Source organism: Ricinus communis, chromosome 1, assembly GCF_019578655.1.
Source record: "Ricinus communis isolate WT05 ecotype wild-type chromosome 1, ASM1957865v1, whole genome shotgun sequence".
In the NCBI taxonomy this organism is placed as follows: domain Eukaryota; kingdom Viridiplantae; phylum Streptophyta; class Magnoliopsida; order Malpighiales; family Euphorbiaceae; genus Ricinus; species Ricinus communis.
The window spans coordinates 34810155-34838121 of NC_063256.1; the positions used below are offsets into that span (position 1 = coordinate 34810155).

Below are 27967 nucleotides of genomic sequence, written 5' to 3' on the forward strand. Positions count from 1 at the left end.
TATTTTATATTCATTTTTTTATTTCTTCATTCCCTCCTATACCCTCCTATATTATGTGACTTTTTATAGCTCATCTAAAGGATGCGCGCAGTACAAAGTTCATATGCAGAATTCATTTAGTTCATCGTATTAACTCGACTTCATTCCCCCTTTCATTCGTTACAATAAAATATTGAGAAATTCAATAATTTTCCTTAAATAATTAAAGATTTTATTGTTGTTGCAACTTTCCACCAACAGAATCTGCTTTCCTTAGGTCTATTATTGCAATTTTCATGTCTTATTGTCCTTAGTGACATCTTTTCTACCATTACTGAAATCCCCTGATTCTCTTTTCTTTTTCATGGACAATTACTTATTTTTTACAAAACCTCAGCCATTTCCTCTATTTCTCATTCCATAATGAAAAATGGGAGTAACCATTGAAGAACTTCACGGTCGGGGTAAAACCCAGAAAACATACAAGATCACACCATCCACATCCGGCTAGTTCGCACCACCGTTACTTGCTCAAGAGCAGTAGCTGACAGATGGATCCAAGAACATCTTGAAGCTCCATGCCATCATTACCAAAACATTGTCAGCTTCGATATAGAATGGCGGTTGACTTTCCAATACTGCATCCGAAAATGCTGCCCTACCTTCCAGCTTTATCAAGCACTAGCTAATCCTAACATTATCTATACTAGAGTTCGTATATCAGGCAATGCAAAGAAGCTAGAAAAGGATTATGATTTGGAGGTGACACACATGGCAAACGTAGCGGATTTGGCAGCAAAAGCATTAATTTGATCATAACGAATTCAGCAGAAGCATTGGTTGAGACTATAATTGGAGAAGAGTTAGATAAGCTGCAGTAGCACTAGAGAGGAGCATGTAATATTCAGGAAAAAAGAAATGAAGAAATGAGCATGGAGGATCATGGAGTGTCTTGAAATGATGTGAGAAGAATAAGACCTTATTGCATTTAAGAGCATGGAACCATAAGAGTAAATTTGTAGTAACAGGAGACAGTGAGTGCGTAGCAGGGAGGATCACTCAGATTATTCTGGAGTTATTGCCCCACGACCACCGACACAATCATTGACGCTGCTATCACCACCGCCACTAAATCAGTGAATCACAACAGTTCCCACAGTTTCATGACATAATTAATAAAGAAAAACAACACAGTTTGTTTGTGTTTTCTTTAAGGAAAAAGGAACCTTCAAAACCAAAAACCAAACAAAAACTGAACATCAGAATAGTTGTCCAGCAGTCCTTTGTAATTAATTCTAAGGATCTATTGCGTTTCATTCCAGCAATTTCTTTTGTTACTACTAGTATTTGCTTCATGTTTGGTTGTGATATCACAAAGAAAGCTCCGCAAAACAAGTGAATCAAATGTTCAAGAATAATTTGCATCAGCTGGAATACTAAGACATCAAAAAAAATAAAATAATGTGGATTAGGACTATGTCAAACAAAGAACTTACAGATATTGGCTTGAAGAACCATGAAGCTAATGACTTGTTGAACTATATACCGTTTTTTTGGGATAAGAAACTAGAAATTTAAGATATTATTCCTTAAAAAAATGTCAAGTAATCCTTGTCTCAATTATTGCCGGAGACATGTTTATCTAAGAATGCATTAGCCAGATTACTGAAGCTTACATTTACTGCTTCTGCTGCAGCATATCTCTGGATGACATCTATAACTTCCGGCCTCAGAATCTCTTCCTTGTTAGATGAGTTGCAAAGATAATAAAGAGCTCCAATAGCATAGTTGACCTGCAACCATGATTGGATATTATATTAGCATAGGCATTGAAACAATGCAACATTGGAGGAATTATTCCAGACCCATAGTTCTTGAAAGGTCAACAAATTTGAAATAGCAAGGCGCTTTGTGAACAAAAGTAGAAGACTTGTGTAACTCGGCCAGTAACACCTTAAAAATGGTATTGCAGGACAAGGAAAGAGAGAGAGAAGACTAAAAGTGGACATTTGTTATCATATTCATCAACAGTCATGTACATTTTACTGCCCCAAACAATGGACAGTTAAAACTCAGTAGAATATCCAGAGTTAGCATTCTACAGGATAATCGCACCACCCACTATCTTAAGAATTTAGAACTTTAGGCATAACAAGCCAAAACTAGATGTTTTGAATTTTAGTTATTGAAAAATCAGAAAAGCACTCCAAGAAAATATTATACGAGCAATTTGCCAATAAGAATACAAATTAAAAATATCACAAGTACAACCAAAGAAGAATATGAATCAAAGATATCATGAGTACAACCAAAGCCACCTTCTTCCCAGTTTTCATAACAGGTCACAAGTTCGAAGCAATTATGATTTGTTAAAGAGTGGACTCAGAAAACAGGGGATCAATCACTTCCTATCAGGGTTGCTCATTTCTAAAAATCTTTTAATTCTTGAAATTACAAGTCTTCTCACTCATTGTACGCCTTTAGTTCCTTCAAGGTTTTCAAGTTTATTGAATATTACTGTTTAAGAATCTGAGTTTCAATATCCAATTCTCAGATTTGAAATACTAAGATTCCTTTTATATTTTGAATCAGGCTAAAAAATAACAGAATTTCAGGAGTCATTATTGTAATACTACCCTTTAAAATACTTGCAAAAGAGCAGACAATTACAAAGGAAAAAAAATTGCATAGATTTTGCCAGCAATTCAATGTGCCTTTTTACAATTTAATCCCATGATAAGCCTCCTAGATATGAAAATAGTGCTACAACCAAATGAAAACCAATAAATCACAAGTTCTCACATACTGTGTTTTGAACTGGGCTTGACAAACATTGGATAATAAGGGGTATTCCACCACTCTGCGTGATAATCGCAGCATTTGCTGGATCTGCAATGTGATAAAGGACAGGTAGTGAGTGCTAACATAAGCGAATAATTCTGATGGCTTAAGGAGGAACAAAGTGAAATTAACGTAACTTTCAGGTTATGAAAAAATACTTGCACTGCTGGACTTACCAGCACAAGAATTACATACACCTCCAATCCCAAATTCCACAAGCTTCTCATTTGGTTCGGTTATGCAATCTAGGAAGAGTTCCAAAACATTGAGCTGATCAAGAATTGCATAGAAAAGATGTTTATGTGGGATAGAATATGTGAAAGGAATCTTAGTTCACATTCACTGTCATACGATTCCGGGTTTCAAACAGCAAAGCAAAAGCCCCAAACCTGGCGTAAGAATACATAATTGTAAGGATCATAAGCAAAGTTTGCCAAATTAGCAACGATTCGCTCTTTCGTTTCTGCAACCACAAAAAAAATTCTTCATATAATTACATGGGGATCTCAAGTATGGATGAATTAGTTGTTAATAGAATGAGCATGTGATTAGAGATACTGTCAAACAACGTTTACAAAATATTAGTAATAAACTATGGCTTTCAGCATCACTCAATAAAAATATCGCAAACATGACACATTACTGGAAAAGCTCATATAACCAATTATCTCTCTCCCTGTCTCACACATATATGTGGGCGCACACACAAGGCTGACATTTTCAGATGTCTCTGAATTTAAGCTCAAACTTAGGCCAAACCTATTGAAGACACTTCACAATAAAAGCCACAATTTTTCAGTAAGAGATGACATAATTGTAAAACGAGTATCATCTTAGAAACTCTGACAGAATCCAAAAGATAATGTATTTGAGTCAACATAAATGACATGTCTTAGTTGTGGAGTTATTATATCTCCGACACTTCTCAGAAATCAGCAACAAATACCATCAAGATACTGCAAGAGGACAATGTTATCTTCTACTATCCAAGTTTCTCTTTTCCTTTATTTCAGCTGTATGTTGCAAAGGTATATAAGTAAAAGCACCTATATCGAGAAGGATTGATCACGATAAAAGGACTACTGCTAACTTTAATAAACTACAATTCACAGAAAAGAAGATAATAAATTCATTCAAAGACAAAGAGGTGTAATAAAGAACCATGTACAGAATTCAGTCTATACAGATATTTTGCAAGCTAATATCAATGTACAGCTTAGCAGTGGCTGGCTTTGCAGTCTGGAAATGCATCATGTGACTTGAAGCTGGTCAAATGGACAAGGGATTGCACAATCTCAAGCATAATGAGAATGACATTCAATTGAAAAAACTACAAGAAGAAAAATGATGGAAGGCAGGACTGAACCCTAAGCACAAACATGATCATGACAAGATATCAATGTTAAGAGAGGCTGCACTTTCACTTCAGTACTAATAGCAGATTAAGATACAGCACACGCCTCTTAATGTTTGAACTTCCAGTGACACTATCAAATAAAAAAGAAAAAAGAAAAAGACAAGGAGTAAAAAGAAAAGAGAGAGGACAGAACCTAGCTATAAGATTCCCTATAGATATATTAATGGCCCGACCAGGAGTAAGGAAAAGTTTAATGTGAAGACTGCTGAAAAAGCTCTATATTAATCAAGCTGGATGCAGCAAATGGCACACAGGCTGGAGCAGGGAAATAGAATTTAAACGACTAACCGGATCTTGATAGAGATGGGCTGATGATTCTTTTAATCAGAGGCAGAGAGAGGGCAAGGAAGGTTCCCATGATCTACCAAGAGTTTCAAATAAATGAAACTAATTTCCTAGTTTCCACTATTAGATTAAAGAAAAATGATACTGAGTGTTGCCATCAAATGATTGTATCTAGGGAATAAGGATGTTAGGCATTATTACTGGTTGAAATCTCTCCTTAGTAGATGAACGAAATATTAATATCACTGGCACCAATGGAAGTAACCAAAGACTCAAAATTGAGTACCAGTGTGTTGAGTGAGTCCACCTGGAATTATAAATAAAAGATATTCTGCCAAAAATAAAAAGCATAAAATAAATAGAAAAAATATAGAGAAGAGGCTAAAAATGAACAAATGACTCTTCATGAATATGTACATCAGACAGCCATATTAAAAGTATTCCATTAACTAAGTCAAATATATCATGGGTAGTACTAAGGACTATGTTAAGAGGTATAAAACCTTCTAAGCAAGATAGTTTTCACTTACCAACAAAACTTGGCCAATAGAATTGCTTATGAATATGTACATCAGACAGCCATATTAAAAGTATTCCATTAACTAAGTCAAATATATCATGGGTAGCACTAAGGACTATGTTAAGAGGTATAAAACCTTCTAAGCAATAGCTGTCCTTATAAAACATATGTAACCTAGTTATGTTCTTACTTCTTGGGTGATTGATTCTCTCTCTCTCTCTCTTTATGCTTTCTTTCTTCTGAAGGATGATGCTACAGTGACCGTACACTCTGTTCCAGCACTCTAACAATACCATTCTTTTTATATCTCTAGACAGCCTCGTTTCTCTCACTTTCTCTTCTTCCTACACTTCTCTTTGTTTCTTCCAAAGGATGCTACAGTGACCATAGTTACTGACTAACAGTTCAGAGCACTCTAAAAACACCAATTTCTCTTCTTCTTTTTTTCCCACACTAGTCGGTTTCATGGCACTCTAAGCTCTTCTTAAATTTTAAACTCTGTAACTGATAAATTACTGGAGACCATACAGCTGTAATGTGATACAAAAAAGATCAAGAATAAACAGAAATATGCTAATTTAGGGAAAGAACAGAACATGTAGACAATCTCTACCTCATTAGATTATACACTAAATGCAGACTAACAGAACTAACATCTCATGCGCCACTTATGAGCATGCTTACAGTTGGTAATGGATAGCAACATAATCATACTGAAGTGAAAATCTTACAATTACAAACATATTTCCGAAAGTCACAATTTGTCAAAAACTTTTTATGAAGCAATATATTATACAAATATTTAGAATGCCATTCAAAGATTGTAACAGTTTTACATAGCTAACAATATCATTCCATCATATGATGATTCATATAGTTGAATTTTGATTGTCTGTGTGCTCAAAATTATAAATTTAGGAAAACAGATAGACAAAGAAAATTATCAAAATAAACTATAAAGTGAACATACCTTCATCACTTGCATTCTGAAATTGGCTCACCAATTCCTGTAATAAATAAGAAAAAAGAGTAATTAATGGAGCATATATATATATCAAGAAGTCAGTAATACTAATAAATGCTCCAAATCTTCTGCTTTGCAAAGAAAAAAAATAGTAATAATAGTTATAATGAGAAGGAGAAATTGAAAAAGAAAATAGAAAACCTGAAGGTATTGGAGCCTTGGGGTTCCATATTTTCCAATTCTTTCTTCTTGTCTCTGATTGTTTGTAAACATCTCTTCTTGCGGCAGAAAATTATTTGGGAAATACGAACCCTGAAATGCTTAACATTGCAAAACTCAACTATATGAACCTCAGATATTTTCCAATTCTTTCTTCTTCTGCATTACAGGAAAAGAAAGAACATCAAATTCTTCAACTCTAACAGGGGGAGAAAGAACCAGAAGACAATGATCATGATGATGATAAATAATAGTTTCTAGAAGTGCAGATCAAGAGTAGAACCCATTGCAATACATGTATGTTTCACACCAGACTCAGCTTATAGATGGTTGTATATTATCCATGCACTTCTTTTACTAGTGAAATAAAAATAACCAGCATTGACAGTTTATCTTCTTTGCAGCTTTAATGATTAACATTTTGCAGTAATTACTTAATGTCCTTAAACTCATTTGTTATGAAAACATAATAAACATGTTGTATGGATGAATTACGTAAATATATACCTCAGATCCTTCAAGCACAAGCTTGCACCTTATGCCTAAGCCCTGGATATCCCTTGTGTGCTAATGCTTGCAACTTTCACATCTTGGACTTCACTATTGCAATCTCAGATGTTTGTTCTGAACTACACTCAAATTACAGTTGGTTGTACTATTATTTATGCACTTTTTTCCTCATGAAAAATGAATTGAACTAGCATAACAGTTTATCTCCTTCATAGTAATAATGCTTGAAAATGATTCAACTCTATTGTTATTACTTACACAATGAAAACATAATATAACTTTTTTATGGATTAATTAAGTAAATATCCACCTCACATCTCTCAAGTGCAAGCTTGCACCTTAAGCCTAAGTCCTGGGCACCCCTTGTATCCTAATGCTTGCAACTTCACATCTACAATTCCACATTTTATTCTATACAAAAATGTTAATGACAGATAACTTTCTATTGCAAAATAAATTAAACACTTATACTACAAGCCATTTGAAATTTACATAGACAATTTGATCAACAATGCAAACAAGTTTAGAGGAAAAATTTCAGTTCAAAAGTATACCGTCTAAAAGCTGCTATCAGGCTATCATTAAGCAAGGCACTAGAATGCTCTTAGGGAATGGAACTGCTTTTTCATTTTCCTAGGACTGAATGGCTTGAAAGAAAGCATTCTCAAACCTATTTAATAACCAAACTAGCACCTATTGCGTGCCTTCAATAAATTCTGCAATCCTTCTGATCCAATTCTGAGAGCAACAGAATAAATGTCCATTATCTATCTTACCACCCTTCCTAACCACTTTAGAATCACTAAAACAATGTCTATATATAACCCAATGAAATAAAAAGTTTAGCCTATTTTTCTGGTTTAACAAAGGTTTTCAAAGGAAGGAAATCCTTCCATGTATGTCTGTTCTGCAGTATATTTTTCTAGTTTAGCAAGAAAAAAAAAATCTATAATAAAAATGTTCAATACCACTCACTCTATTGTGCTTAATCACTGCTCACTCTATTGTGTTTACTCACCATCAAAAAGGGCCCTAGAGTGAGTAATTTTTAATAGAGTGAACGGCAGCAGCAATAGCCAATCCAATTAAAAATCGATGTGCAGATCCATTTGCTCAAATTAAAGCATGAAAATAGTGTTTAGAGAAAATCAATGTCATCAAAAATAAGATCCAACTGGAGTTGAAAGAATAGCAAAAACGAAACACATCAAAAATACAATCGATCTAAGTAGTTGAAATTAAAGGAAAGGAAAGGAAAGAGGAGCACCTTACGAACAAAACCATACTCGCTCTCCTTCTCAGAATCTTCGAATGTTGTCAATCGAGCACCGTATACTGACGGCGTTATGGCAGAGAAAACAGGAAAAAGAAAACAGAAGATTGCTTAAAAGCCCTTCCTAGGGTTTCAACTGGAAGACAGGAATTCGAAGATGGTGGTGATACAGAGACAAAGAAGAGAAGAGTGTATGATTTAATCAAAGGAGAGAAAAGAGAAAACACAGAGTCGATTATGATTAAGGGAGCTTCTTGAGTTTCGTAATGGCACAGTAAGAACAAGGAAATTCTTGCAAGCATGCCTATTCCCAATATATTTTTCCTGGTTAAGCAAGATACCTACAGTAAGAACAAAAATTATACACCAGGGCAGCTTTTTGATAAAAGTACAGTTTAATTTTGTATTTATAATGATGTTGTGTGCTCGTAAATAGCTACTTAAGAAATAGAAAATGAGCAACACAACTCAGCTCCGAATCCTTAAAATTACAAAATTTTGTCCAATAAATAATTTATATATTAAAACATTCTTATAATATTCAAATAATTAAAATATAATTTGCAAATATAACCTCAAAATATAAATTTTGTCCAATTTTATTTTTAAACCATCAAGACTTGAAAATAAAAATATTGTTGCCATCAAATGAATCGTTGAGCATTGAAGTTTATAAAAGGCTACTACCAGATACATAAAGTCAAATTCATTAAGCAAAATCGTAAAGGAGAATGCTAATAATGAAACAACAAGTAAAAGAGAGTGGAAAATGAATTTCAAGTTAGTAGCATTTCCTGTTAAGCCAAAGAATAACCCAAAACTATCATTTCAAATCTTAAACGACTTGACAGTAACACATTCATTTAACGCAGAAATGACAATGAACAATGATCCCTTACACAATTACCAACTAGAAATGTTCAATCGCTTAAAGATCCATCAGATGCCATAACCCTGTAAGTTCTACGAGAATTCAAAATCCCTAATTTAATTGCCCCAAAGAAATGCGATACTTTCATAAAAAAAAAAAAAAACAAAAATAACGACGAATTGACAGAGGGAAACTTACCCTTAAGAGAGAGAAGCGTGATCGATTAGCAGGTGTGAGAGAGAGAGAGAGAGAGAGATTAGAACTTAAAGAGAAATTAAGAATGAGAAATGAGAATAGAGCAAGAGAGATAGGGAGAGTTGTAATTTTTTTCAGGTGACAGTTAAAGACTTTCGCCTTCGCATATTCGACAGTCCGACTTCTTCTTTTTCGGACTTTTGTAATTATTTTGTACTTGTATACTTGTCATTTTTACTCTAGAGTATCCGCAGTAGGAAATTTTAAAATTTGTATAACTATTCTGACTCTTGTTGGTAGTTTGATGATGTATTATGCAAGACAATTATGACTATTTTATATTTGGTTAATTGTATATTTGGATTTGCGGGTTGGTAAAGAACTTACTACGGGTTTGGTGGCCTCACCCATTCTGAATCTTGGGCCCAGTGGGTCGTGACAAAGTACTGAATCGATAGAATTAGTGTTTTGAGAAATTAAAAAATATTAAAATAAAGGAAACTTTCTTTTTATTGATTGGGTATATTGATTTTATTACTACTTACGAAGATAGCTCTAACCATCCTCTCTCCCTTTTCTCGATCTAAGAAAGAAAAGAAAACAATTGCGATTGATTACAGTAAAATTTTTCTACAATAATATTTTATGTATTAATAAAAAATTATAACTTTAATTTAATGTATTTATGAATAAAAATAAACTGTCTATTATAGTAAATTATACATTTTTCAAATCACGCTTTAAAAAAATATCTTTCTATATAATAATTTATGTATAATTTTAAAAATATATATTATACTATATTTTAATTTATTATAGTATTATTTTGTCTCATTAATTTTATTTATATAATATGATAAAGTATTTATAATTTTATATATATATATATATATATATAATATTAATTTATAAAATTTAAAATCTTTTTTAATATGTATGCTTGCTTTTTGACACATAAGTTTTTTACTTTAATATGTGTTTTTAATTTTGACACAGGAGATTTAAACTTATGTGTAATTATATAGTTTTTTCTATTAATTTATTGATTCATAAGTTACATTTCTAATTAAACGCTAATTCTAACACTAAAAAATAGCACATTAATTATATTCTAATATTATATTTAACTAATAAATAATTTTCCAATCAGGTAATAATACTAATTATTAATTATATTTTAATATTATATTAACTGATAAATTAATTTTATAATTAGATAATAACTCTAATCTAAATGTATACTTGATTTTTGACACATAAGATTTTTGTTTTGATATGTGTACTTATTTTTGACACGTCAAGTTTAAGCTTATGTGTAATTTCATAATTTTTTCTATTAATTTATCGATTTATAAGTTACATTCCTAATTAAACACTGATTCTAATAGGAATAGCAGTCGGATGGGTATTTCCGAATAACTGACCTGACTGAATCCTATTATGATATATTTAGATAGTGATAAACGGGTTTGGAATTTAAATTTACTACTCGTATCGGATTTATGTTCGACCGGGTAGATACCCTCTATCCGATATCCGATTATGTAGCCAGATACGGGCACAGGGTACCCAAATCCGAACCCGCTACCCATTTATTTCTTCGGGTATCTTATTAGGTATCTTTGGATACCTTACTCTATTAAATTCATTAAGAATTTTTTTTTTATCATTTTGTTCTCCATATATATTGAACTTTAGACCTTTTATAATAAAAAATCATTCTACCATTAATCCATATATATATATATATATATATATATAGGTAAAACTCATAATTTGGCCTTTGAATTATTAAATTTTATTTCAATAAGCCCTTGTACATCTATTATACTCTATCAAGCCCTTCTACATCTCTTTAAAGACTTTTGTAATAGCAAGAATGATCGTGTAACGAATGCTAATAGTTTAAAACGAGAATGTATAAGAATAAGACAAAAATTTTCCATATTCGCTATTTGCTGATTAAGAGAGAGAGAATTAATATATAATAAAATAATGTATAGTTTAAATACTGTTTTACAGTTTAAATTGTTGATAAATATTTTAACTTAATTTTCTTACCCATTCATTCAAATTGTAAAAGAAGAAGAACACATGGGTAGGTTAATCCCGTGATTCAGCCTCTTGTTCTTTATAATTTAGTTGTCGTGAAATTACAAAAAGGATCTTAATTTCAATTTATTCAGTGATAATAATGTGGATACTCCAAAACACATTACCTTTCTTTTTCCTTCCCCTAAAGTAAGAAGAGTTTTTGGAAGGACAATACTGTCCTTTCAGTATTTATTTTATCGTATTCTCGCACGATCCCAAATTTTCCACGCAATATGTACACAATACATACCATATTAAAAATCAAACATAAAATAAAATTACGTGCATCGCATCAACTTATCCAAAATTCCTAAAAGGCCGTAGGTGGCAACCTATAAGTGGGTGAGCGCATAGGATGACACTAAAAACACATGCACCCTATCACTCAATATCGACCATTACGAAACTCAAGAAGCTCCCTTAATCAGAATCGACTTTGTGTTTTCCCTTTTCTCTCCTTTGATTAAATCATACAATCTCTTCTCTTCTCTTCTTTATCTCTGTATCACCACCATCTTCGAATTCCCTGTCTTCCAGTTGAAACCCTAGGAAGGGCTTTTAATCAATCTTCTGTGTTTCGTGTTTTCTCTGCCATAACGCCGTCAGTGTACGGTGCTCGATTGACAACATTCGAAGATTCTGAGAAGGAGAGCGAGTATGGTTACGTTCGTAAGGTGCTCCTCTTTCCTTTCCTTTCCTTTAATTTCAACTACTTAGATCGATTCTATTTTCGATGTGTTTCGTTTTTGCTATTCTTTCAACTCCAGTTGGATCTTATTTTTGATGACATCGATTTTCTCTAAACGCTATTTTCATGCTTTAATTTGAGCAAATGAATCTGCACTTCGATTTTTAATTGGATTGGCTATTGCTGCTGCCGCCCACTCTATTGTTGCTGCCGTTCACTCTATTAAAAATTACTCACTCTAGGGCCCTTTTTGACGGTGAGTAAACACAATAGAGTGAGTGGTATTGAACATTTTTATTATAGATTTTTTTTTTCTTGCTAAACTAGAAAAATATACTGCAGAACAGACATACATGGAAGAATTTTCTTCCTTTGAAAACCTTTGTTAAACCAGAAAAATAGGCTAAACTTTTTATTTCATTGGGTTATATATAGACATTGTTTTAGTGATTCTAAAGTGGTTAGGAAGGGTGGTAAGATAGATAATGGACATTTATTCTTTTGCTTTCAGAATTCGATTTGAAATGGATCAGAAGGATTGCAGAATTTATTGAAGGCATGCAATAGGTGCTAGTTTGGTTATTAAACAGGTTTGAGAATGCTTTCTTTCGAGCCATTAAGTCCTAGGAAGATGAAAAAGCAGTTCCATTCCCTAAGAGCATTCTAGTGCCTTGCTTAATGATAGCCTGATAGCAGCTTTTAGACGGTATACTTTTGAATTGAAATTTTTCCTCTAAACTTGTTTGCATTGTTGATCAAATTGTCTCTATGTAAATTTCAAATGGCTTGTAGTATAAGGTGTTTAATTTATTTTGCAATAGAAAGTTATCTGTCATTAACATTTTTATATAGAATAAAATGTGGAATTGTAGATGTGAAGTTGCAAGCATTAGGATACAAGGGGCTCCGAGGACTTAGGCGTAAGGTGCAAGCTTGCACTTGAGAGATGTGAGGTGGATATTTACTTAATTAATCCATAAAAAAGTTATATTATGTTTTCATTGTGTAAATAATAACAATAGAGTTGAATCATTTTCAAGCATTATTACTATGAAGAAGATAAACTGTTATGCTAGTTCAATTCATTTTTCATGAGGAAAAAAGTGCATAAATAATAGTACAACCAACTGTAAGTTGAGTGTAGTTCAGACCTTTCACATCTATAATTCCATATTATATTTTACAGAGCACATTCATGACAGATAACTCTCTATTGCAAAAGTAAATTTACCACTTGTTTAACAAACCATTTGAAATTTACACACATAATTTTATTAACGATTCAAACAATTTTGAGCAAAATTTTAATTCAAAATTATACAGTCTAGAAACTCTTATCAGGCTATTGTTAAGCAAGGCACCAAATTAGGGAATACAACTGCTCTTTTGTCTAGCTAGGACCAGTGGCTTGAAACAAAACGTTCTCAAACCTAATTAACAACTAAACTAGCACCTATTACATGCCTCGAACAGAGTTTGAAATCCTTCTGATCCATTTAAGTCCAACTGTGAAAGCAAAAGAGTATAAAATATCTATTTACCACTAAGAATCAGTAAAACAAATATCAAAATGGAATCTAAGCACTTGTAAAGTTTAGCATATTCTGGTTTAACGAAGGTGTTTTACAAGGAAATTCTTGCAAGTATGCCTATTCCCAATGTATTTTTCTAGTTAAGCAAGACACCAAATGCCAGAGTAAAACCAAAATTTGTATACCACTCAAGGTCAACTTTTTGACAGCAGTACAGTTCAATTTTTTAAAAAAAAAAAAAAATTAACAAAAATCTTATGTTTGAATCCCCTGTGCTATTTTTTAACAGTAACACAAAAAAATTTCATGAAAGTATCACATTTCTTTGGGGCAATTAAATTAGGGATTTTGAATTCTTGTAGAACTTGGGGGGGTGGGGGGGATGTTATGGTGTCTGATGGATCTTTAAGCGATTGAACATTCCTGGTTGGTAATTGTGTAAGGGATCATTGTTCATTGTCCATTTCTGCATTAAATGAATGTGTTACTGTCAAGTCGTTTAGGGTTTGAAATGGTAGTTTTGGGTTATTCTTTGGCTTAACAGGAAATGCTACTAACTTGTAATTCATTTTCCACTCTCTTTTACTTGTTGTTTCATTGTTATCATTCTCCTTCAAGATTTTGCTCAATGAATTTGACTTTATGTACTTGGTAGTGGCCTTTTATGAACTTCAATGCTCAAGAATTCATCTGATGGCAACGAGATTTTTTTTTTCAAGTCTTGATGGTTTAGAAATGAAATTGGACAAAATTCATGTTTTGAGGTTATATTTGCAAACTGTATTTCAATTATTTGGATATTGTAAGGATTTTTTAATACATGAATTATCCATTGGACAGAATTTTGTAATTTTAAGGATTAGAACTTTTGGAGCTGAGCTGTATTGCTCATTTTCTATTTCTTAAGTAGTTACTTATGAGCACAGCATCTTCATAAATACAAGATTGAACTGTACTCCTGTCAAAAAGCTGCCCTTGAGTGGTATACAATTTTTGTTCTTACTGTGGCATTTGGTGTCTTGCTTAACCAGAAAAATATATTGGGAATAGGCATACTTGCAAGAATTTCCTTGTAGAACACCTTCGTTAAACCAGAATATGCTAAACTTTACAAGTGCTTAGATTCCATTTTGATATTTGTTTTACTGATTCTTAGTGGTAAATATATATTTTATACTCTTTTGCTTTCACAGTTGAACTTAAATGGATTAGAAGGATTTCAAACTCTATTCGAGGCATATAATAGGTGCTAGTTTAGTTGTTAATTAGGTTTGAGAACGTTTTGTTTCGAGCCATTGGTCCTAGCTAGACAAAAGTTTGGTGCCTTGCTTAACAATAGCCTGATAAGAGTTTCTAGACTATATAATTTTGAATTAAAATTTTGCTCAAAATTGTTTGAATCGTTAATAAAATTATGTGTGTAAATTTCAAATGGTTTGTTAAACAAGTGGTAAATTTACTTTTGCAATAGAGAGTTATCTGTCATGAATGTGCTCTGTAGAACATAATATGGAATTATAGATGTGAAAGGTGCAAGAATTGGAATAAAAGTGGTACCCAGCACTTGGGCATAAGGTGCAAGCCTGTGCTTGAGGGATGTATGTTGTGTATTTACCTAATCAATCCATAAGACAGTTATATTATGTTTCATTGTGTAGTAATGACAAATAATACTACGAAGAAGCTAAACTGTTGATGCTGCTTTAATTCACTTCTCAAGAGAAATAAAGTGCACAAATAAGTAATACAACCACCTGAGGTTGCAGTAGTGAACTCCAAGATGTGTAAGGTTCATGCATTAGGATAAGGGGTAGCCCCTGGGGCTTAGGGCATAAGGGGCGAGCTTCTGCTTGAAGGATCTGAGGGTATATCTACTTAATTCATCCATATAACATATATATTGTGTGCATGTTGTGTAATAATAAAAAATGAGTTTAAGGAGATTTAGTAATTACTTTGAAATGTAATCATTAATACTGCAAAGACAATAAACTTTAAGTCTTGGTTAAATTTATTTCACCGGAGAACAAGTGCATGGCTAATTATACAACCATCTAAACTTAGTTCATAACACATTTGAGTTGCAATAGTGAAGTCCAAGTTGTACTCTTAATCTGCCCTTGCAGACTATTATTTGCAATCATCATTATGTGTAAAAATAAGAAATGAGGAGATTTAGTAACTACTGTAAAATGTAAATCATTAATAGTGCAAAGACAATAAACTTTTGGCGCTGGTTAAATTTATTTTATGAGAGAAAAAGTGCACAGCTAATAATACAACCATCTATAAGCTTAGTTCATCACACATGTGAATTGCAATAATGAAATCCAATTTGTACTCTTAATCTCCCCTAGCAGAAACAGTTATTTAAATCATAATTAGGTGAAGATTATGACGATCATCTTTATTAAGAGCATTGTTTGGTTCTTTTCCCCCGTGTTAGAGTTGAATCATCTGATGTATTCATCCTTTTTTTTTATGTCTCTATTCAATCCTTCCGCATCTATCATTTCTAAAAATATTTTTCTATGCTTGCTACTTTAAATTGATCATCTTTTAAATTTTCACACAAAGTTGTTTATTTTTATTGCTATGGCTCCTTCTAGAGGGAACTAGATTGCCTTCAATTCAATTCCTGAATATGATAGCATTAATTTGCTTTGAAATATCAAAGTTGCCACAGAATTCATGCAGCATATTAGTATAAGTTCTACATTATCTCGTTGTCTAAACACAAGTTGTGCTACTTCAGAATTGTGCTACTTCAGAATTGTGCAAGTCATGAAGCATTTTATCAAACTTAATGTTTGCCTCTAAAATCGTCTACCTAGTCCATTTACTTTTAGTATCATTATTTGCCATAATTGTTAAATGACTGTAGATGTAGAATGAGGAATATTGTATTGTAAGCTTGAGCTAGTCTCACTGTTATCTAGGTTCTTAGATCATGTGGGAATAACAGGTTAAATCTGAACTTCGTTTTTGCATGATTGTATCATTAAGTGGAGCCATTATACTTGTGGGACATATCATCCGTATTGTAGCATGTTAAAAATGGAACTTGATTGCAGATAGTGTCTCATTGGATGTATTTCCCTTGAAACTGTTCCTACTCCTTACACCTGTATTGACGAACTGAAAGAATAGAGCTTGTTGTAAGTCATTTGGGAAGGATCCCATTCCTTTTTTTTATCACTTTGTTTCCTGTAGTGAAAAAGAATTTGTTAATTAATGAATGATAGAATAAAGTTATAATTAGCTCTCAGGCTGTTCTTTCGTAGCATCAGTTGTTGGGTGTTTTAAGAAGCTTGCTCTATGAGGGCGATGTTGGAGAATGTCATCGAGTTATTCTGCCATTTGCTTGATGTGCATGCTTATTGCAAATAACAGAAAGAATAGTACTTGGTCTACTATGTTAAGATTTTACTTGAACATGAGGCTCTTTTGATAATGGCCTTCTTGAATTCATTTTCTTTTTTATCTTCCATGCAAATTCAACTGAAGTCCCATTTAAATGAGATGGATAGCTTGTTTAAGTTGTGGCATGTAAGAAATTACCATACTTTAACATTATGCATCTTTTCAGCTTTTAGGGACGAACAGTTTCTTACCGTTTTTCCTTTAATAGATTCTGTATCTGTTAGGGGTTCATTAGCCTCTATTAAGTAAACCAACTAAGTTTGCACAGATTTACCAGATAGATGATTGTAAAGATTTGAAATTTATTCTTGGTACATACCATTATATATTATATTAATTATCTTAAGCACTACAGGAATAAATTTGGTTCTAACAACATGTCTCCAGCATCAAAAGCTAAGTCCAAGGATAAAAAAGCTGGCAAGGAACCCCAAAAGGCTTCATTGAAGTCTTCAGGAACATCTAATGCAGGTAGTGGAATACCAGCTAGTGCATACAATCCTCTTTCTGGAACATTTCATGCACTTGAAACAGTTCCAGCATCCTCTACTTCATCTCTGCACAGCAATGGCCGATTCCGGAATATGGATGAGACAGATGATCACTTCGGCAGCGCACATGGGGCTGGGGTTGAGTATGATTCACTTTCAAATAATGGTAGCTGGTCCGGTGAGTCAGAAGATCACAAAAAGAAGACATCTAATCTTCCTAATCAACAGGAAACAATACCAGGGGCTGACAATGACAAGAGGGAAAAAATCCGTCAAAAGAATGAGAAGAAGCATCAACGTCAAAAGGAGAGGCGAGCCCAGGAATTGCATGAGCGATGTAGTGGCTATCTCATGTCAAGAAAGCTAGAAGCACTTGCTCAACAGCTTGTTGCAATGGGATTTTCACATGAACGGGCTACTATGGCTTTAATATTAAATGAAGGCAAGGTAGAAGAATCTGTTTCATGGCTATTTGAAGGGGGTGAAGATGCAGATAAGCTCCAGGGTCAAAACCTTGGTGGGGGTAATTTGAAAATTGACATCTCAGACGAGCTTGCTCTGATAGCTGATATGGAAGTACGATACAAGTGCACTAAGCAGGAGGTTGAAAGAGCTGTGATTACCTCTGAAGGTGATCTTGAGAAGGCAGCAGAAAGTTTAAGAGAACTGAAGCTTGAACCACCTACTGCTCCCCCAAAGCCTGAAGAAACTGGTGATCCTCCAACGGCTAGTAAATTTTCAGTTGCACTTAACCAGAGTGTGGCGAGACGACAACAACAACAACAACAACAAAAGTCCAATCCACCTTCTATGGTACAACAGAGAAGGGATGACAAGGATTTTAATTACACAAAGACAGCTGTTCCAGTTGTAGGATCTTCAGAATCTGGGAGTAAAAATCTGCAGCCTATGAAGAGAATACAACCGAAGTTGGAGTGGGCAAAACCTCAGCAAACTGCTGTGCCATCTGATAAAAGGTGGCCAAGTGCAGGGTCAAGTCCTCCTGTTTCTTATTCTTTGGCATCACCTTTGCAAGTCTCGCCTCCACCAGCCAAGATAGAAACGCGTTATGTGGCTGCTGGAAGTGAATATAAGGATTCTCACGCCGCAATAGTTAGGGAGCCAGTCATCATGATGCAAAGATCTCAATCTGTAAATGTTAAGCAGGTTCCAGCTACAAGCATAAGCTCTTCTCCTCCTGGGACAGCTGCCAGTTGGTACCCTACAAATAGTGTTGATATCATGAAGTCCAGTGGCTTGATGCCTCATATTCCCACCACAAGAAGTCTCAGCCCAAACAATTTGAATTCAAATCAGATGTTCCATCAACTGCATTATCAGCAGCAACAGCAACATCAACATCAACATTTAATTCCAAGCAGTAGCCCGATGGAGTCTCCTGGAACAAGCAGAGGAAATGGCTTGTGGAGTAGGACAGTTCCGTCACCAACACTTGCAGCTGCTTCTTCTCTTGGACTCTTCTCTGGGTTGGGTGGTTTAGCTGGTTCATCAGGGGCCACTTCGCCAGTTGACTGGAGCACTGCTGGCTCAATGGCACAGTTAGACTACACCAGCATAGATTGGAGTTTGGATAGAGGATTGTCTTCTCCTAGCCATAATGGATTGTGGCTGGGATCAGGTTCTTTGAAGAACAACACCCAAATGTATGATTCAAGTACTTCTGCCTTAGGTGCTAAGCTGACAATGCGAACAGCTGCAAGTGGGAATGGTGTTCGCATTCCAGGATTGCAAGACAATGGAGTGGCAAATGCAGAAACATCTGCTACTGGTTCTCATGAATGGACATCTCCATTTGAAGGGAAAGATCTCTTTAGTTTACCCAGACAGTTTGTTTCGTCTCCATCACTGTAGGGTCTGGGGGGGAATGATTTCAATGAATAAAATGGAAAAAGAAAAAGACCTGAAAAATGTGTTGATGAATTTGATGTTGTGTTGCTTCTTATGATGCCCCCGTGTTCATTGTTGGTGAATATCCTTGCAGTGAAAAAGAAAAAAAAAAATCATCCAAGTCTTCTTTACCTCTTCTATATTAACGTACAAGCATCATATTCTTGGGTTTGGCCTAATTTTCTTTGGCTGAAGTAATCGAGAGAAGATGATGGAACAAAGAACAAAGATGAATTGGGAAGGAATGTAATGTAGAATCTAAAAGTACTAATCTCAGATCCCCCTTTCATTGTCCTTCGTTCAACTCTGTCAAAAGAATGAAAATAGCACTTAAAATTGATAACAGCAAATACAGGTATGGGGCTGAGGAATTCCTGGCTGTTCCATTTTAAAAATCAGACCGAATCAAGTTCGGATTCACATTAATAATACAAAATTGTATCTTGCGTTTTAACTGTTTAAGAGTAGGAAAATATAAGTAGTACAACTAAGAATCTCATTAAGATTTTGATGCTGGCTCAGGGTGAATGCTGGCAGCATTGCTTAACATATTCAAGTCTGAAGGAAGGAAAGTGACAATGGAAAGTAGTGTTTTTAGCAACGGACAGGTGAATAGCTGAAAATGATTGCTAATACCTCGGAGGCTGAGGAGCAAAACAAGAAGAATAGCTTAACAAGGCGATGATCTATCAAACCAAACCAAGTCTAGACTTATATTAAGGATATCAGATCTCATCATGCATATTAATTATTCAGCTTGCCTCCTAATTAAACCTCAGTTGTAAAACAAGGCCTCCCACTGCTTATTTATCTTTGCCCTGGTCTGAAACAACTCAATGGGGGGTTAATTATGGTTTACGTATTAATCTCAAACATTTTATGGCAATTAATCAGCAGACTTGACTGGTTTGTCCACAATATCTTTCAGAAGAGAACAGCTTATCCATCTAAAAGAAATAAAAACACAAATACATGGATGGCTGATCTTTAAAATTCAGCAACTTGCCAACTTATTGTAGGTTGAAAAGCCATTTCACTATGGTATTGTACAGTAGCTAGGAATTGAAGTATACAAGCAAGATTCCTTTATCCCTAATCAGATAAATAAGCAATTAAGAACAGGGTTCTCCTGAAATGTTACTTTCACATATTTCTTTCTATCCACAGTAGCTTCTTTCATTATAAACTTGAATAAATTGCAATGACATGGAGAAATTAATGCCTAAAACGCGATACAAAAATCCCCCTCTATTAAATCCTATGGAGCTTCAGAATCTGATAGTTCGCGAGCTTTCAAAAGGTTAGGTAGCTTGCAACGGGAACGACTGCCAAAATTATTTGCCTATATAACTGCCAGTAGCATACGATTTGACATGAGCATTTGCTCTTATTTGTTCACAACAACATACTTGAAAAACTATTCCTAAGAACTTACAGCAGAAAACTGGCAGCATGAAATAACAATTATAACATTAATGAGAAACCTAATTAAAAGAACAAACTTGACAATCATTATTCTTACTAGAGATGTCACTCTGTAGATTGGGAAAAATCAGACTCTGTGCCACAAGCAGCAGTTGAAGCAGGTTCTTTGTACCACTCATTTGCTTCACGAGTCAAGAAGTTAGCCTCTGCAATTAGATAATTTGATTAGGCATGAACAGAGGCATAAAAACACAACTAAGATGAGAAAGGGGAATTAAGATCTGTATGGTGAAAACTAACCTAGGAAGTTTCTATTTGGAGCCCCATCCAGCAACTTACCCTTAAATCAAATCTCTCTCTCTCTCTCTCTTTTCTGTATTACATTCCCAATCTTCCCTTGGCTCTTATTGTTTTCATCCTACAAAGATATGCGTGCAGGACTCTTATTTTTATCCACAATAAACAAGTGGAAACATAGTTTCTTTCATTTTCTCCTGTTAAACTTTTTGCGAACAATGAAATGGAATCTTGTAAGTTCCTCCACAATCATAGGTTTCACAATTGCTACTTACAAGCATTAGCCTTAGTGAATACTAGCTTATCATGCCATGAAAGCTATTATCCTAGTATTAAACTCAAACGATTAAGCATATCCAGATCCCCGCATCATGCCAAGGAGTCTCAGGTCATGAATTTACCACTAGTTAAATTCCTTGCCCTCATTCAATGAGACTAGTTCTAAAGTCAGTCATTAGTAATTTGCTTGAGGCTATAGAAGCCACATGTGATAAAGATATGCAAGAAAGTGGGGAGGAGGAGTTATGAGTTATGTTCTACATATTCTCCCTGTGCCAAGAAGCACTCCACGACTTTCTTATGGGGTCTCGAAGACTGAATTTAGCTCAATAGTCAGTATCTCTTTTTCCATTTCAAATCCAGAGCTAAAAACAAGTAGTAAGTCAATAAGCATAATTACTCAAAAATTACCTGACACGAAAACATCCTTGTAGTCATCGTCGTCATAAATAAACTGTGGAGGATCCGGCGAACCAATCCCAACTATGGTACTACCACTGTGTCAAATAAATTGGTAAAGAAGAATTAAGATTTTGGTAAATGATGAATCCTCATATAAATTCAATAGTCATAAGGAACATGGTAAGGCTATATCTTCTTTCGGCTTATGAGCACATCCAAATAATCTTACAATACTGGTTATTTCAATAATTAGAAAATTTTATATCCACCTTCTTTGTAAATTAACCAAATCAACTAGAGTCGATCACTACGAGACATGCAAATGCAATAAAAATCTCATTTTTAAAACTTGAAAACAACTGCAAAAATATAAAGAAACATAAAACCAAAAATATAGCATGGTGTAATACAACTATCAAGGTAATGTGAAAAAATTCAAAATTGCAGGTATTTATCTATCATGGATTTCTTTTACTTTCAGATGCTCCTCTTTGATTGTGCAAGGAAACTAAGTCTGATAGTGAAGAAGGCACTTCCACTGCTAGACTGAATCTAACTGGTCATATTTGAAGGACCTTAACTAGATCAGATGTCTACATCTTTCCCTTCTGAAGACACATAAAATCAATTATGTGATAGTAAAAACCTAAAAAATGTGATGCGAACATGGTATATTCTTGAGCCACTAAAGTCATCAACTACTGTACACTGAAATGACTATATAGCCAATAGATTTGCATATGGAGGGGTATCTCCTTTAACTACTTTATGGTAGGTTAAGGCCAAGGGATCGCGAATTCTAAGTTGAAAATTGAAACGGTTCATGCAATTTCAGATAATTAGAGTGCAAAACTAGCCCCAGAGGCCTAAAAATGGGTGAACCAGATTGCAGAATCATAGTATAAGCTGCTGAAGCTTTTAGATAGAAGCTGATGAGGACCTACAAACTAATCATCAATTGGCCAAGGATGACATGAACCAGAAAGTCGAGGATCCATTAACCATGTACGAAGGTCCAATCACACGTGCTAGAACTAAAAAGATGAAAGAGGCCTTAATCTCCTTCATAGATCAGATTTGGTGTAAACAAAATATGCATGACTTGAACAAGCCAATTTCATGGAAGCAAGAAGACTTAAAGCTGTTCAACATACTTCAAGCAAGCCAAAGTCCATGTTGATGAATAAAAGCCCAATGGAATAAGTTTGGAGGTTAAAAGTTCAATGGGCCAAGAATATTTCTGTTTTGTTAAAATTAGGTTTTAATCTTATTAAGTATGCATAACAAAGGATAAAGGATAAGGAAACATAAGCTTTAATGGTTAAAAAAATGTGCTCCTTTATTAAGGCAAAATAGTGGGCTGTTTTTTAGGAGTTATGGAGTTGTCATTTAATGTAGGAGTTACACATGTGTTAGCTAATGACCTTCTTTGTTCTCAGCCTTTGCCTATATAAAGAAGGCTTGAATCCTTTGTAAAGACCATGGATATATACAAAAGTTATTTTGAGCACTTGTGAGTGTTTTGTTTTTAGTTCTTGTATGAACTATAGAACTTATCAAGCTATTCTGCTTGTGGCGTTCAAAATCCAAAATCTTTGTTTTTTTCATTCTTTACTTATCAAACTTTCTTGTTTGTGGCGTGTTGAGAAAATCAAAGTGCTGTTCTAACTATTTTATCACCATTCAATTGATAAAGTGATTGGAATAGTTAATTTGACTTCAATCTTGAAAGATCTAGGGCTGTTTCAAACTATTGGAGGGTGTTAATTTGCATTCCATGTGTATCATAGCTCTTTAGCTATTGGGGTGTATGGTTGCTAAATTGGTGAATTCCTATCAGAAGATATGTAGTGGAATCAAAGAACTTGGTGATATGTAAAAAAGTTAATTGTTGGGTTTGGAATACAAGAGAAGTCAGTCCCATTCTGTAATACCAAGTAATTTAGTAAGGATACAAAAGACGTGCATAAGGAAACAAATAGAAAAGGAAGAAAAACAACAGGAAGAATACAAGAGTTTTTTACCATGTGCCACCAGTACCAGAATTATGTTCGATCAGATTACATATAATTAAATGCTTCCCATGATAAGGTGCTAGTTAGCTGATAAGACACTAACCATGTTGTTTATAGGACAGAACAATAGCTCCTGTACTAGCAAGATATGGCGGTAATTTTCTGAGTTAAATAGGGCTATGAGTTATCAATTGCTTTACATTCTCAGCATGGAATCGCAGGCAATAAGACAATTTCAAGTTTTTAAGTTGCCATTTGAAAAGAGAAAAACATGCAATAGACCTTATAATAGGATCTTAATTACAATTCTTAAATTTCCTTATTGCCACTTTAAAGTACATGCAGTTCAGCTACTTTATAGTAACTGGAACCAAAAAGATATTGCAATACTACTGTCCAGTTGATAATTATGCAAGGCACTCAGACAAGATTTAAATATTTGGCGTCATGCTTAAAAAATATTGGATGCAAATAACTTAAGAATTGAAAGTATAACAATGAATATGGGGACATGAAGACATGCCTATATGAACCAAGAAGTGATGATGGTAGGTTAAATCTCAAGAACAAATTACTTAACAATGACATGGAAATACAAATAGGGACTCTAGTATCAGTACCTTCCAGACATAAAAACTGCATTGTATTGTCCACGGCTTGCTGCAACTATACGCTGTTTTAATCTTTTAAGAGATGGGAGAACTTCAAATGCAGGAGGTTCTGCAGAAATCACATTGGAGTTTACATAAAAGCTCAATGTCTCACTCAAAAAGAGAACAAAATGATGGATTGGAATGAGAATGAGTTGTAATCTCCTGAACTACCATAAATATAGCAAGTATCGTATTCATTCAAACTGGGCCTATAATAAATACTGAACCAGTTTGTGTACCATACTACCATTCAATACATAAGAAAGGGGACATGATGCATAAAACAATAGTGCAATATGTGCTTTAAATACTTTCCCAAAAAAATTGTTCTTCCCATTCAGTGCAGATTAAGTTCCTGACCTGAGCGCATCTCAACTAGTAATCTACTTATGTGTTAACTACCCCAAGCTGAACCTGCCTGATTATTCACACATCTAAAACAACCCAGTAGGTCCGATGCAACTCAGCTTGCCCATTTGAATGAATGCAAAAAGATAAGAGGGAAAGAAAATCAAGCAAAATGTAGATATCTTGTCCAGAAAAATCAAACAAAACGTAAAGCAAGGGAAAGCAAGATCATGTGCCTCTATAAATTATTACCCAAGTCATTTATACAAACATCTTGAGATATTCCACTCTTTGAGATCTTGTCCAGAAGTGTTAAAGGATCAACTTGACTGGTTTGATCCAACCGAAAGCGCTGAAAAATATATAAAATTCTCTTAGCAAGAATACTTAATGATGCTAAAGAAGTAAAAATAATATTATCCTAAGCATATAAAAACTTCCTTACCTTGTAAACTTCACCAGTTGGGCAGGCTTCCTGGGGCTTTATAAGAACCATTGGAATGTCAAGAGGAACTGGAGAAGGAATATCTTGGACAATCTAGAAAAATGAGTTCCAACCAATTAGAAGCTGTTTCTGTCTATATGTTGCATTGGAAGTGCAGGATCAATAATGTTAATGGTGGACATCAACCTCTAGAAATTACTAAGTGATTATTTTAAGTGAATTGTTTTGCTAAAGTAGAAGTCAGCACATTTCCTTAATCCTACAACATTGATTAGACTTTGATGCTCTGATCAATGAGAGCCTGACCCGGAAATGTTAGTGTCAAGGAGATATTCTGTATCTATCAACACAAATATTGTGCAATCTTGACCTGCAGTTCCATTCATGTAAGCTTTCCCAAACTGGTTAGGATTGATAGGATGAAATCCTTTTACTCCATTCTGCCCTTTTTAGGGGACTGTAATGTCCATGAGATGTTGCCAAAGTAGACTAGGGTGACAATGTATATGCATCATAAAGCAAACTTTTACAGCAGGGATCCCAAATAGATAATCCAACTGATTTGAACACAAAATCTAACCAGCAGGATTCCTCCAGAGGGAGGTGATCGATAATCGTACTCATGAATCTGAAGGACTAAGTTTACTGTTATATTCATTGAAAATGCACCTAGAAAGAATTACTTGAACAGTAAAGCTATCTCAATAGACTAAAGCAAAACTTAAATAGAGTCCAAGATTAAATGATCATACATCTCTTGCAGTCTTAGAGCATAAATAGAACATAAAAGATAAAATAGGAAAATTGTCTTATAACTATATCTTAAAGGAAAAATAAGGACATACTTCACCACGACCAGTACAATAGGCTGCTCCACGGGAAAAAAAGAAGGAGATATCTGAACCAATCTCACTTGACCATTCTAGAAGGTCCTTCTCAGTGGCAAGACCGCCACTGAACTGATTTGCCGCCCACAATGCAGTCGCAGCATTACTGCTTCCACCACCAAGCCCTGCCCCAGTAGGCACCTTCTTATCTAGATGAATCTGCCCACAGATTTCAGAAATACAGCATATTCCATAAATCCTTAAATCACCATTTAAATATATTGACACTAAAGTGATGTACAACACTCCTTACCCAAAAGAAGTTGTCAGTGCCCGTCTTTTTCCTATATAGGTTAAGGGCTTTAATAATCTGCAAAAAGACAGTGTTCATGAGAACATAGAGTTTAAAGCTAATGATACATACAGTAGGAGAAATCAAAATAAATACAATAGGAATTTTTGTATTTTTTTTAACATAATACTTGATACTGCTTTATGCCTTACCAAATTCCTTTCATCAAGGGGAACGCCAGCCACATTAGTTGATAAACGGTCTGTTGATTTTGAAGGAGATAAAGAGAACTTAATTGTATCTCCTAGACTAATTACCTGGAGAGGAGAAAAGAAAAGGATTAAGTTGTAACTTTTGGCACTTCAAATAAAAGCATAACTTAAGCTAAAGCCACAGAGAAAAAAAAAACTCTATCTTAATGATTTGTTTTCCATTTGCTCTCTTTGAGTTTGACAACTTAATTTTGGATGAACTTACATGAAAGAGAGATGCCAAATCATGATACCCATCTTCTCTTTTATCAGTTATTCGCAGGAAAACATTAATCTGCACAAAAATAAGCATACCAAAATATAAGCAAAGGAGAAAACCCACAAGAATTCAAGTAAAAGCAAGCCAAAAGAAAATAAATAAATAACCTTGCAAGGAGAGAACAAAGTGAGCCTTGAAAGAGGAGCAATCTTGTCTACTTCATCTCCTAACTTGTTTAACCTTTCATCGGGATCATACACTATCTGATTACCATACCAACAGACAAGCAAACAAGCAAACAAGCAAACAATCAATTAACAAATCTTAACTAAAAGAACCCCAATAAAATTTTATAACTTTCAAAGCACAAAAAAGAAAAAAGAAAAAAAGAAGAGCGATTATTGATCGAGTTACGTAAGGAAATATAACCTCTAGCTGTTTCTTGGTGGCTTTGATAAATGGGATTCTTTGTGTTCGAGGAAAAGAAATAGACCCAGCTGGCTTAAATGAAGGAAGACTAGTTTTAGCAAAGGAATTGCAAGAAGGTTGAAAGAGATGGCTGTTGCAGAGGAAATGAGCAGAAGCCATGGCTGTTGCAGCAATCCTTTACCCTCTGCAGTTGCAATCTGAAACACATGGGATTAAACTAAATGCTTAGAAATACTAAACATTATAGGTGTAATTAATAGACTTTCAAATGGCTGCTTAATTTTTTATTCTTTTATTATTTTATGTTTTGCTTATCTATTTTGTTTTGCAGTCAATTCTGAACAGCCAACGCAGAATCATATCTTTCAACACTGATGAGTGTAATAATTTTGTCATTTTCTGGGACTATGTTTCCTTTTGGTTGGTATAATAGTAATTTACTAATGAGATGAAAGTAATCAAGCTAATTATATTTAATATTATATTATTTTTTATAATTCATAATATATACCTCGAAATTTTAAAATTCTTTTTGATAAATATTATACAAAATTCAAATTAATAAATAATCTTATATAATATTTTTATATTAATCTACGAGTTATTTTTAATTTTAAAAATAATATTTTAATTATATTTTTAATATTATATTTAATTAAATAATTAATTTTTAATTAAATAATATTTTTAAATTTAAAAATAATATTTCTGAGAGACCGCAAATAGTATTTTCAAAAGACTATAATAAACATACATTTAATGCAAAGTTTTCTTCACAACGGCTTGATTTCTCTCAGATGATTTGCTTTCGCTATAACAACGGTGACTTTTGTATTTAGGAATTACTACAAATACAATTTGGGTTTTCTAATAA

At 34.0% G+C, this 27967-nt stretch overlaps 3 protein-coding genes across 39 annotated transcripts; 1 reads left to right on the plus strand and 2 right to left on the minus strand.

Moving 5' to 3' along the window:
• LOC8268777 (armadillo repeat-containing protein 7) lies at positions 1–9226 on the minus strand. 33 transcript variants are annotated; one of them, XR_007216455.1, is made up of 11 exons: positions 8003–9071; positions 6733–6854; positions 6208–6384; positions 6013–6049; positions 4809–4853; positions 3210–3283; positions 2997–3090; positions 2786–2868; positions 1656–1772; positions 958–1092; positions 1–862 (listed from the first exon to the last, which is right to left on the minus strand). XR_007216455.1 is itself a non-coding variant. In XM_048375956.1 (11 exons), exons 5-11 carry the CDS (start codon positions 6277–6279, stop codon positions 1596–1598), a joined length of 582 nt encoding a protein of 193 aa, XP_048231913.1. In that variant the 5' UTR covers positions 6280–6384; positions 6733–6854; positions 8003–8332; positions 8916–8962; positions 9078–9203; the 3' UTR covers positions 1424–1595. The 33 variants fall into 33 exon arrangements, 28 of the variants coding, with proteins under 28 accessions (XP_048231967.1, XP_048231959.1, XP_048231951.1 ...); XM_048375956.1 differs by lacking the exons at positions 1–862; positions 958–1092 and adding an exon at positions 9078–9203 and having other exon boundaries at positions 1424–1772; positions 8003–8332; positions 8916–8962; XM_048375949.1 differs by lacking the exons at positions 1–862; positions 958–1092 and adding an exon at positions 9078–9203 and having other exon boundaries at positions 1424–1772; positions 8003–8349; positions 8916–8962.
• A 2328-nt stretch (positions 9227–11554) lies between these two features.
• On the plus strand, positions 11555–19268 carry LOC8268776. 4 transcript variants are annotated; one of them, XM_015721810.3, is made up of 3 exons: positions 11555–11842; positions 12368–12562; positions 17167–19268. In XM_015721810.3, the coding sequence occupies exon 3, from the start codon at positions 17189–17191 to the stop codon at positions 19172–19174; it is 1986 nt and encodes a 661-aa protein (XP_015577296.2). In that variant the 5' UTR covers positions 11555–11842; positions 12368–12562; positions 17167–17188; the 3' UTR covers positions 19175–19268. The 4 variants fall into 4 exon arrangements, with proteins under 4 accessions (XP_015577296.2, XP_015577297.2, XP_015577298.2 ...); XM_015721811.3 differs by having other exon boundaries at positions 12368–12446; XM_015721812.3 differs by lacking the exon at positions 12368–12562 and adding an exon at positions 12729–12809.
• Positions 19236–27404, minus strand: LOC8268775 (4-diphosphocytidyl-2-C-methyl-D-erythritol kinase, chloroplastic). Of its 2 annotated transcripts, none has more exons than XM_048369861.1 (12): positions 27094–27404; positions 26832–26927; positions 26671–26739; positions 26406–26510; positions 26215–26271; positions 25920–26120; positions 25075–25167; positions 24882–24981; positions 24249–24348; positions 21623–21708; positions 20733–20841; positions 19236–19516 (listed from the first exon to the last, which is right to left on the minus strand). In XM_048369861.1, exons 1-11 carry the CDS (start codon positions 27250–27252, stop codon positions 20741–20743), a joined length of 1167 nt encoding a protein of 388 aa, XP_048225818.1. In that variant the 5' UTR covers positions 27253–27404; the 3' UTR covers positions 19236–19516; positions 20733–20740. The 2 variants fall into 2 exon arrangements, with proteins under 2 accessions (XP_048225818.1, XP_002523216.1); XM_002523170.4 differs by lacking the exon at positions 19236–19516 and adding an exon at positions 20335–20560 and having other exon boundaries at positions 27094–27403.
• Positions 27405–27967: the final 563 nt, after the last annotated feature.